The sequence below is a fragment of the Capsicum annuum genome, chromosome 6, assembly GCF_002878395.1.
Source record: "Capsicum annuum cultivar UCD-10X-F1 chromosome 6, UCD10Xv1.1, whole genome shotgun sequence".
In the NCBI taxonomy this organism is placed as follows: domain Eukaryota; kingdom Viridiplantae; phylum Streptophyta; class Magnoliopsida; order Solanales; family Solanaceae; genus Capsicum; species Capsicum annuum.
The window spans coordinates 227,017,246-227,028,934 of NC_061116.1; the positions used below are offsets into that span (position 1 = coordinate 227,017,246).

The following is an 11,689-nucleotide window of genomic DNA, read 5'->3' on the forward strand; positions in this document are numbered from 1 at the left end:
AAGATCTAGGGCACATACTTTGTTGTGCTTGGCCATTGACGAAACAGATCATATCACAATAGATATATACAAAATCACTCGAAAAAGGAAGAAAACTAATTGCCTCCAAAGGCAGGGATCAAATCTTAGAAGTACACGCAAAAAAGAACAAATTAATAGAGGCTCAATTGGAAGAAGAGCGAAAAATTTCAGACAACGGCATGGGAGATACACAAATAACGATCCTAAGGCTGGAGAGAGATAGAAAAATCTGTGCCATATTTTTGCCAACTGACCTTCCTCTATTTCTCTATGGACTAACTTACTCAGTTAGGGCTTCTTTAAATGGATCATTGCTAGCTTTCTTTGTGGATCCAAAAAATAAAATCTTCCCTAGATCTAGAGTTTTCACGGTGCGATTACATAACAAAGTATAAACCATTTCCCCTCTTAAACTTCATTTAAAAATAGAATTTTCATCTAAATTTGTATAATGAATGTGCTTCTTCTCCTTCAATTTCGGGATGTTAGTCCAATTAGTTTGTAATTCTAGAACACAATGCCCTCATTGAAGTATCAAGTATCAGCCTCTCTTTCTTTGAAATTTTATAACATGCTAATTTATTTTCTTTTTCTGAAGTTCTCTTCTCATGGTATTGATTAACACAGTATATATAGTGTTCTTCTCCTCCATCCAAAGAACATTCTATTAATAAAATGATGGAATGGGACTTAGAGTAACTGGTAAAGTTACTGTCTTGTGATCAGGAATGCACAGTAAAATTGTATACAATAAACCTTTTTGATCCGGATACACGGAAGCTTTAGTGCGCCAATGTTTCCTTTTTATTAATAAATGAATCAATCTGCCTATGATACATGGTGAAAGTATGAGCTGGAAGGGTTCATAAACTAAACTATTCGGCCCTTGAGCTGCCGTTGATTATTAACAAATTTACAACCTAAGCAAATTCCAGCTCAATTAAATGTATCAAAAATCATCCACAAAAATGGAACAAATAAATAGTCATAAAGAGAAATTTACAGGCTATAAATAAATAAATGATACTAAAAAGAAAAACTAACCAGCTATAATGTTAAATTGAATTAAAGGACGTTAACGTTGACGCCGGTAGCAACGAAACGACGTCGTGTGTAAAATTAAACAGCGAATGAATTCGCCTACTCACCGAAACCCTTACTGTTACAAGTGATATACACGAACCGAGTTTTCAATGACCTTGAACGACTTCGATCTGATACAAAAAACCTAATTCGATTAAAATCAATTAGATCCAAAATACAAAATTCAAAATTGAATACATTCACATAAACATAGCATTCAACGTCATTCATATATACTACATGTACATACATAAAAGGGAAAAAATGTTGAACCTGAAAATCTAGAGGAGGAAGACGCTGGGTTTATAGATCGAAATTGGTGAAGGTTTCAGTGATCGAATACTGGCTCAATGGAGAAGAAGAAGGTGTAACTATATTTTTTTTTACTTGTCCAAATAGAGATTTTTTTTTTTATTACTTACTATTTAATTGTGTAGAGTAGTTTTGATAAATAACGCAATCTGATTGGTCTAAACCCCAGAAATTGATGTCAATGCAGGAAAATGAATTGTGTAGTTGTTGTAATATTTAGGTGCATTATTTTGTTGTCATTTTTTTTTTCTACGATTAATATTCTTCCTTAAAAATTGTGTAATAAATATTGGTTGTTCATATTATTAAAAGAAAAAAATCAAATTACTTACTATTGATTATTAAAACTAAGGTAAATTAATTATTTTTCCCATTTTATCTTTATAGTTAATTCTTTTGAAAGTGTATACAAGTTTGTAAAATCTCAGGAAAAAAATTAAGAAATAAATTTTTAAAATTACTATTATACATGAGAGAGAATAGAATTTTTTGGTAGTCCTCACATAATTTTTTTTATCTCTTTTACTCTTAATTGAAGTTTTTATTACTTTGTAAGTAAACACATATTTTAATAAATTTTTAAAACTTTAAGGTCTTTTACATGCCACCAAAAGTGAAAAGGATGATAGTAGACCCTGCAAAACATACTTATACATATTTGAGTCTTTATTTATTTTATGTAAACATGCTATTAAACTTGTTTCAAATTATATTTGATTGTAACATTTAATTATAAACGCATAAATAATTATTATATTGTTCAATTTCTATCATGATAAACGCATAATTAATGAGTTCAAATATTTTTCTTATAATATTATTTGTTGATGTTATTTATAATGTTTAATTTGTAATTTAAATTGTTAGTTAATGATTAATAAGTATAGTTTATTTTATTTTAATTTTATCTGTAATTTTATATTGTACATGCCGACAAACATAAGTAATTAACAAAGATTACACTTATATAAAATTATATTTTAAACTAAATAATAACCATAATTAAATTCATCATTGTTAAATACTCTTAAAATGTGTCCAAATGTTAGTTATAATCATTTCATTTAAGTCAAAAAATAAATTTCATAATATGATAGTTAGTTAATCTAATTTTATGTGCGCACATTTTTAATTTAAAATTTACTTGATAAATGACCATATTAAAAATAAATAATAAAATATTATTTTTGTATATATTTTGAAAATGCTTGGAGAAAAATGTAGTTAAAGAAATTATAATTTGATTTCCTAATAGTTTATGATAAAAATTATAGGAAAAATACTCAAAAAAATACCTGAACTTTGACCGGATTTGCAGTTGATCATACTGAACTTTGCGGGGGTCCTATTACCCACCGAGACTTTTTTTAAGTGGATTTAATTCCCCCCGAAATGCTATACGCAGTTTTGACGGTTGACAGTGTAATACACGCGCCAATCTCGTTTTTACACGTGTTTTTTTAAAAATAATTTTTATTTACTTTCTTCTCCATTCTTATTCTTTTCATCAATTTTCATTATTTTTTCACCAAAATCTTGATTTCTAATTCTTGAAGTTTGACTTTTATTTAGTTCATACTAAATCTTTTCCCAAATTTCAAATTCAAATCGAAAACTTTCTTCAATAATTTTATTCAAATCGAATGGAATACTTTCCAAAGTTTCTTAATTATGCCCAAATGCCAACGACAATGGTGGCTGCCGGCAGCAATGGTGGAATTAATTTCCTCCAAAATTTGATAAAGATTTGATTTTTTTCCGACCAAATGTAAAAGATGATTAGTTTTTCAATTTTGCGATATTTTTTCTTTTACAATTTAAAATTGGGTCAAATTGATGGAAAATAATTGGGTGTTGAAGATGAAAGAAAGAAGCACCATTGGAGCACCATTAAAGAGAAGAAAGAAAGAAGAGAGAAGAGATTGATTTTTTTTCGACCAAACGTAAAAGATGATTAATTTTTCAATTTTGCGATGAATTTTTCTTTTTCAATTTAAAGTTGGGTCAAATTGATGGAAATGAATTGGATGTGTTGAAGATGAAAGAAAGAAGCACCATTGGAGCACCATTGAAGAGAAAAGAGAAGAGAAAGAAAGAAGAGAGAAGAGAAAAAATGAAAAAATAAATAAAAATATAAAAAATTTAAAAATCAGAAAATTGAGGGGCTATTTGACAAAAAAAAGGGTTTTAATATTTTTTTAATACTCTCACGCGCCTAATGCGCGTGAATTACACGCACTTGTCAAAGTGGACAGATATATACCATTAAAATACGAAAAAAAGAAGTCTAGGTGGGTAATAGAACCTTCGCGAAGTTCAGTATGCTCAACTGCAAATCCGGTCAAAGTTTAAGTATTTTTCTGAGTATTTTTTCAAAACTAAAAGCTCAATTTGAATAATCGGAGATTAGAAACTCAAAAGATTTCGGTAAAATAGAAATTAGAACTTTCATACACGCATTTTTTTTTTTGAAAGTGTAAAATTTAAATTAAAAAATATTATCCTTTAACTTTTCAATATCATTCATACTGTACTATTTTAAAACTCCTTAAAAATTATTACACTGATATCACAAAAAAATAAAAAAATAAGAACGATTTTTTTTTTAAAATATCTATAAATTTATTTGAGATAATACTCAATCACCCCCTGAACTATACTCAAAAAGGCTATGACACACCTCAACTTAAACGGGGTCCTATTACCCCCGAACTAATTAAAAGTTGAATTTTCACCTCCTTAATGTCTATGTGGCACATACGTGGCACAACACACTAAAGTGTCCACGTAGGCACACGTGTGTGCCACGTATGTGCCACATAGGCACTAAGGGGCTGAAAAATTTACTTTTAATTAGTTCAGGGTGGTACTAGGACCCCCTTTAAGTTGAGGTGCGCCATAATCTTTTTGGGTATAGTTCAGAAGGGTAATTGGGTATTTTTTCAATTTATTTTGTTAATGGAAGTTTGGGCCCAGGCTTAGTCGGGCTAAATGAAACTAGTTACTTTACTACTATATATAAGAGACAATTCAAGGACTTTGGTAGTCCTCACAAAAGTTTTCAATTTAATTTTAATTTTTTCAATTAATTACTTTTATGTCATGATTTTATCTTTTATAGTCATTTAATTAATTTTTTAATCCTATAATATTGTGACATCTGATTGACATAGCTGAAGTTTTTTTTTTTTTTTTTTGGTTATATAGACCTTTGCACTTGGTGCATGTGTCATAGTATGAGAAGCTATTATTAATATTTTTTTTTTGTAATTTCGATTAATTAATTAACTATTTAGAAAATAATAATTGGGAGTAGGACAAGGGAAATTACGGAGGAGATTACGAAGCAAAAAATTAAATATTTACCAATAAAGTAAAGTTTAGGTAGTTAATCAATTGAAACATTCAAATTCTCATATTGTTTAACTAATCGATAAATCATTTTTAGAATCTTCCATTATAATGTTTTATTTCTCATACTTATATATTATTTAATCAAGTCTATTGCAAAATATAAACGTCAAATATCGTTTAATTATTTTTTTTATTAAATTATTTGTACTTCATGCTTTATGAAGTATAAGACCAAAAAGTATTAATTTTTCCCTTTGCTACTTACAAGACCAAAATATTTTAATTTGACTATTTTTCATTAACTTTTTAAATTAAAATTAATTATTTAATTAATTTTTGTAAATTAAAATAGCTTTAATAAAATTAATATTTTATATGAACTTTTATTTAAAGTAGTTTAAGAAAAAAAAATTGACCGTGGAGAATTTTTTCTGTTGCATAAATAATTCATCATTTTTTTTCTTTCTTATTATTAATCTTTATTATTTATTTTCCATAAGAAAGAGTTTTGTACAAATAATGTGGGTATGCAGATATATTTTATTTCTATTGAATTGAATATGGTTCTGATGCATTTCTTAATTATCTTTTATAAATTGAATAATTTTTTGTGGACAATTTTATTTAATGCTTTTTAAAATATCAGACATATTTCATATACAAAAAATTAAAATTATTGATAAAGTTAAAAATTAAGGTAATGATATGAATTAAGATGAAATTATTTTTGAAATCTCTTTTCTGGTCAATTGAGAATCAATATTTTTAAGCATTAACTATAGAGAGAGAATCAATTGATCTCGATGTTCATTTTAGTGAGTCTAATTTTTTTTCTTAATTTAGTATAAAATTATGCTTAAAGCACCACAATTAACTAGCATGAATTCTTGTCACGTGAAATTATAAATAAAATCATACATTTTTCATCACACACAAGAAGCCTTGAGTAAATAATTGATCCACTTGATATATTTTAAATCATATTAGTCATAAAACATCAAATTACTTGAGTTTGGGCCTTGTAAAACTAGACTATATATAAGGGAGAACATCTTATTTTGGTAGTCCTCACATAACTGTATTTTGTCTATTTTATCCTTAATTAAGTTTTAATTACCTTTTAAAATCTCATCCATTTTAATAAATCTAAACAATCACATGAGCATTTAAAATGCTATACAAAAATGATGAATCATAAAGAAGTGATAGTGACACTATAAAATATCTATTTATCTAACTAAATTTAAAATTAATTCAAAATTTTATTGTCGCCTTTTATGTGGGATAATATTAATTTAATTAAAAAAAATACATTTTTTAATCCTCACAAGAAATTTGTGAAGCTTTAATAAACTTGTAAGGACTCATTGAAGAAACATCTACAAAAAGTATTTTATTGAGTTTGACTTTTAATTATTTAATTTATCATAAAGCATACAATAGTTTGTAGCATCAAATATTTTTATATTAATCAAATATTGTATTATTTTTTTAAAAATATGAATCAGCAATGTAAAGTTTAATTGAGAAAAAACAATGAAATTAATTATACATAAGGCAAAAATCAATTTAGATCGTTAAAGGCTTTCATTCAAAACTTTCAGTAAAATAAAAAGGAGAAAATTTTTCGTGTGTGCATTTGTTTGAAAATTAAAAGAAAGACTAAAATATACCATAAGAAAAATTGTTATTTTTAACTTATAAAAGCTTTTACTCCCTCTGTTTTAATTTATATGTTTGATTCTGACTTAACACAAAGTTACAGAAAAAGTAACGAATATTTTTGAATTTTATGGTCTTAAATTAAAAATATGTAGAAAGGATCAAAATATTTGTTGATCTTGTTGTCTTAAACATGCCACGTGGACAGTTGGATTAACCAAGAAAGAAAAGAGACATTTTTTAAAAAAGAACTAAAAAAATAGGACAAAAATTGAAACAGATATATAATTATAACATTTTAAAAATATTAAAAAATAATCAAACCAAACCGTTAAACTAATATAATGGTATAAAAAGTAAAAATAGCAAGTTAAAAAAATTACAAATATAAAAGTTAATGTAGTTTGAGCCCGGGTTTAGCACGAGCTAAACGACACTATAATTTCTTAAGGATATGTAGAGAAAAAATAGATAACTAAGTAATACAAAAAGAAAGGAAAATGTGTGAAGCATTAAAATTAAATGTTTGAATTCTATTACAATGAGGGATCGTTTAATGTGTGATATAAGTGATAAATAATTTTGAAATAAAATGAAGGAATATTTTATCTCATGTTTATTGTGAGGTATTAATTAGTATCGGGAATTATTTATCCCACCATTTTACACTATAGTGATAGAATAAGTTATCTCTTATACATTGTGGGACAACTAATCCTGCAATGACTCTTTTCTAATCAAACGACCCCTCAGAGTAACAAGAAGAATAATGTATCTGTTGCAAGCCTACAATATCACAAATGATGTTCGAGAAAGACGGAGAGAGAATTTATTCGTAATAAAGCAAAATATCAAACCAGCTCGGTAAAAGAAACAACTAAAGTAAAAAGTCATATAATGAAATACTAAAGATAACTTGACAAAATATTTTTTTGGTAGAAACAACATAAACAATAACTACAACATAATAATATTAGTTAAATAGGAAGCAAGAGGTAGCAACAAAAAACAAATTTCAATAAATAACACATAGTAAATAGAGATTGAGAATAAAAAATTACAAAAATAATATGACGACTACTAGTGTAGAAGAATTAGTGAGACAACTTTTAATTACCTACTAGATTTTTACTTAAGTCGTGTCCTCAAAACTTTCATCTAAGATTATACCCTCAATAAGTTGAACTTGCGTTATCTTTCTTCAATACTTTTTTAGACTATTTTTGTCTCTTTTGAAGTTATTCAGAGTCAATTTCTCACACCTGGACATTCGAACGCCTCCTAACAATACCCAAATCATCTTAGTCTCGCTTCTTAGTTCTTACATATTGACCTTTACATGTCATTTTCATTTTGTTGGTACTGTCTTCATTTTTAATCATATCATCGGTAAGTTGAACTTGCATCACCGTTCTTCAATACTTTTTTGATCTATTTTTGTCTCTTTTGAAATCATTTACAGTCAACCTCTCACACTACTGCACTAGAACATCCACGTCTCATAACCACACCCAAATCATCTTAGTATAACTTCTCACATGTTGGCCTCCGCGTGTCACTCTCATTTTGTCGTGACTTTCATTTTTAATCATCTCTTCCAACAAGTCCACATATTCATCTCATCGTTTTTATCTCCACAACTTTCATCTTCTGAACAAAAATTTCCGACTGGTCAATAATTCGCCTCATAAAGAAATATCATCTACCAAAAATTTTCATCTTGTTATGTTAAGAGTGTGCATAATTAAAATTACACTCATAGTACCTAGCACTACACCACATAATTTTTCGGAAAGGATATGCTTACGTAGCTCCGCCGATGATAGTAGGAGTATTTGGAAGCTGGATTTGTGGAGGCAGGGACAAGACAAAACAAAACAAAACAATAGGGAGGAAGTTGCGGGGATGCTTCCAGAAAGTGTTGAAAAACGCCACGCCAAGCAGCCCCCCACATATCATCATCAGTCCATGTAATGACATGACATAAGACGAATTGAAAGTTTGGCATGCATTGTCAGGGCAATTGCCGTGTAACAGACGAATTGACATGATTGCAAGCGTTATTACAAAATTATACACTAGTACCAAATAAGGATAAAGCTAGCAGCAAAAGAAATGGAATACAAAGAGTAGAAAAAGTGAGAACAGACTATCTACTTACTTTACTGGAAAGTCATACAGTACCATCTTCTTAAGATGATTATTTGAAATTGTAAATTATCAATTATATAATCTTATATCTTGAGGAAGAAAATTAATGTGCAAACTTTCTGGCAAAGAAGGTCACATGCACAAAGAAAATTTGCTAATCTAAAAAGTATGCGTGAAGGAAATAAAATCTCATTTCTTCTCCCTCACACATTTGAGAAATGTAGCTAATGAACAATGTTAAAAGTAGGAGTGCTGAGGATTGGCAAGACTGAAGTAGCTTGGACGGTTACTCATGCAAAAGGAGAATCTGCAAGGCAGGAATTCTATAGGATGGTTCTATCAAGATGTGTTTATCTTGCTTGGCTTAAAAGGAATGCCATGTTTGCCTTGCCTACCTTTTTCTTCCCAATGCCAGTCCACACTCCACACTAATCTTTCAGTTCTTTCAGATGGAAGTTCTAATTGTCACTTCCAACAATTGATCAAATTCAGTTTAAAGCTAACATGAGAACTTAATTCCTAATACGATTGTAATAATGAACCAAAGGATCTTGTTTTGGTATATTAAGAATTTGAATCAGGTCCTTTAATCTATAGCTCGAACAAATTTTGACAGAAAGGGCTCCCAAAGGTCAATCTAAGTAGATTGAAATGACGCTCAAAACTTCAGCTGATGATGCTCTGACATCAAGAGAACAAAGGTTAAATAGAAACACATTTTTCACACCATACCAATATAGTCAATAAAACTAATTCCATTTTAATTTCACGTCAAGAAAAATAATCATGATAAATAACACTATTGCTTTTTGTTTGTCCCCTATGAGTAGGTGCTACACCTCAGAAAAACTAAGAGAGACCTGAAGCCACGGCCACACCTAGAAAGCTGATCTGCACCTCTTCATATTGAAACCATCTGTACCCCTTTCTCTATAATCAAAATTCATGAACAAAACTGGATATTTCTCAAGCCATTTTATTTTGAATGTGTCGATGGATATGTACTAGAAACTCAACATATGAAAGTCCATTTTGTGTCTTGTCTTCTACCATGTACGAGAAAAATAACATGCCTGGCAAAGAGATTCAAAGGTTAATAATGTGATGGGGCCAAGGCCAAGAATGATTATCATATAATTTGACACTCTTTCCTTCCACAACAATCTCACATGAACATGCTTCTTAAATGTAGAAAATGTTTTGGCATATGTTATATAATCATTCTTTTTCCTCAATCTTAATTAAAGCTATATAACCATAAACAATAAGACAAGGGTAGAAGTAAGTAATCCTTTGATACAACTGTTCTACACCTCAGATAAACCTCAGGATGTGTTGCGATAAACTGTTGTAAAACCAAAGTACTGCCTAAAGAATCTGGAATGGCTAAAGGTGAGTTAATAAACAAAGCGAGAATGATGGTCATTGCAAGATATCAGATGAAGTGTTAACATTAAGCAGCTAAGAGCAGCAAGAACGTTAAATATAGATCAGTTTGATAATTAGTTATCCTAACCCTTCTCCTTTTTTCCACTTTAGACTATTTTATCTTTGTTTTCCTGGGGGGATATGCCAAGATTGAGGGTAGAAATGCAAAAGCATGGTGCTAGATATGAACCTGATGAATCTCCCTTTTTGCATAATTTTAAGCTGCCAAGATCAAATTGAGAATTTATCAGAAATTAGACATATTATGTGTTATAGGTAACAAATCACATCGTTTTGATTAATAAGTAATGAATTGTAATTGAGGAACCATCATTTAAAATGGAGTAAATAGAGGAGCAAATACACAGAAAAAGAAGAATCATACCGGAGATAGTTACACCTTTGGCGCCTAATATCATTAATGATGTCATTGAGCTTCTTAGAAAGTGGATTGTCTTGCTGCTGCAGAACAAACTGAGAGGGAGGAAATTCAGAATCGACGCGAGAGAAGCTAAATTACAATAAGTAATTGTTTTGCTTCACCAAGGGGAAAAAAAGGGAACATTTGATTGCTTTGTCAATCAAGAACCTAAAGAACATGCAGGAAAACCACCCACCACCCTCAAAAAAAAAAAAAACAGGTTTAATTTTAAGACATGACTACGTTGAATGAAATGGCACAACCACAAACACTCAAATAGGATACGTGGTTTGAATGCAAGCCTCATGCTTTCGCTTGCTGCAATGCAACCTGACTGACACATCTAGTCACCATGGATTTATATAGTCTAACCAAAGCCATTCAAGAATAATCCATACAAATTAAATGCACTTCTTAAGCAACATGTATCAAAAGAGGATCTAGGAAAACGGGTGCTGAGAAAGTGTTTCCCCCTTTTACGTTCTCATACACGAATAATATCACACCAATAAACAGCAGAAGACATGTCAAACTACCTGAGCAGGAATTTCCTCAACAGATGAAATGCCTAGCAGCTGATGGATAACATTAGGATCTGCAGAGTTCCCAACATATATCAAACAGTCCTCACCGTTCTCGAGAAGATAGATACCAGTGTCACTAATGTGTTCACTGGAAAGTGGCATAGACTGAGGAATAAGAGAATCTCCATCCTCCTACAAGTTCAAATACAGAATGAAACGTAAGAAATGTAATTCAATAATAATGTCTCAAATGAATCAAGAAAATGAACAGAACTGCCAACTTGACTTAGAAAGGCAAAAGAAAAGGAGGGAAACAAAATCCATAAATACAAGTACCATACCTTTGTATCAAGTTCGTGAATTGCAATCAATCTTGGGTAGACCAGAGGGATAGCCAATGGAGTAGAGAGTGGGGAAACATAATTAATCCAGAAGGATCTACTATCGATCTGTCCATCTGTTCTAAGTCCAGTGCTTTTAACCAAAGCTGAAATATTATGAGAACTCAATAAAAATATAGATTTGACATTATTATTTGCACAAAATTGGCACAAGTAATGGTTTTGTAGTGACAGAGAAAATTAGTGTCACTCATTTAATATGCACTATAAGTAGGAAGCACTCGGAAGCTGAATGAACATACTAAGAATGGGTGATCATTCATTCATCGAGGTTTTCTTGGCACTATCATTCATTCATCGAGGTTTTCTTGGCACTACTTTCCCTCATATCA

At 29.8% G+C, this 11,689-nt stretch overlaps 1 protein-coding gene across 1 annotated transcript; it reads right to left on the minus strand.

Moving 5' to 3' along the window:
• Nucleotides 1-9,285: 9,285 nt before the first annotated feature.
• LOC124899656 (protein transport protein Sec24-like At4g32640) lies at nucleotides 9,286-11,551 on the minus strand. The gene is made up of 6 exons (XM_047414620.1): nucleotides 11,530-11,551; nucleotides 11,298-11,443; nucleotides 10,969-11,148; nucleotides 10,397-10,485; nucleotides 10,202-10,233; nucleotides 9,286-9,656 (listed from the first exon to the last, which is right to left on the minus strand). Exons 1-6 carry the CDS (start codon nucleotides 11,549-11,551, stop codon nucleotides 9,550-9,552), a joined length of 576 nt encoding a protein of 191 aa, XP_047270576.1. The 3' UTR covers nucleotides 9,286-9,549.
• Between the last annotated feature and the right edge of the window lie 138 nt (nucleotides 11,552-11,689).

Bases quoted from the DNA above. Each gene is read 5' to 3' on its own strand.
- LOC124899656 (XM_047414620.1), bottom strand. From the start codon at position 11,551: ATGAGTGACACTAATTTTCTCT. The intron at 11,444-11,529 runs GTCACTACAAAA...ATAATATTTCAG, and splicing joins GAGTGACACTAATTTTCTCT to CTTTGGTTAAAAGCACTGGA. The intron at 10,486-10,968 runs GTAGTTTGACAT...CCTCCCTCTCAG, and splicing joins TTGAGGAAATTCCTGCTCAG to TTTGTTCTGCAGCAGCAAGA.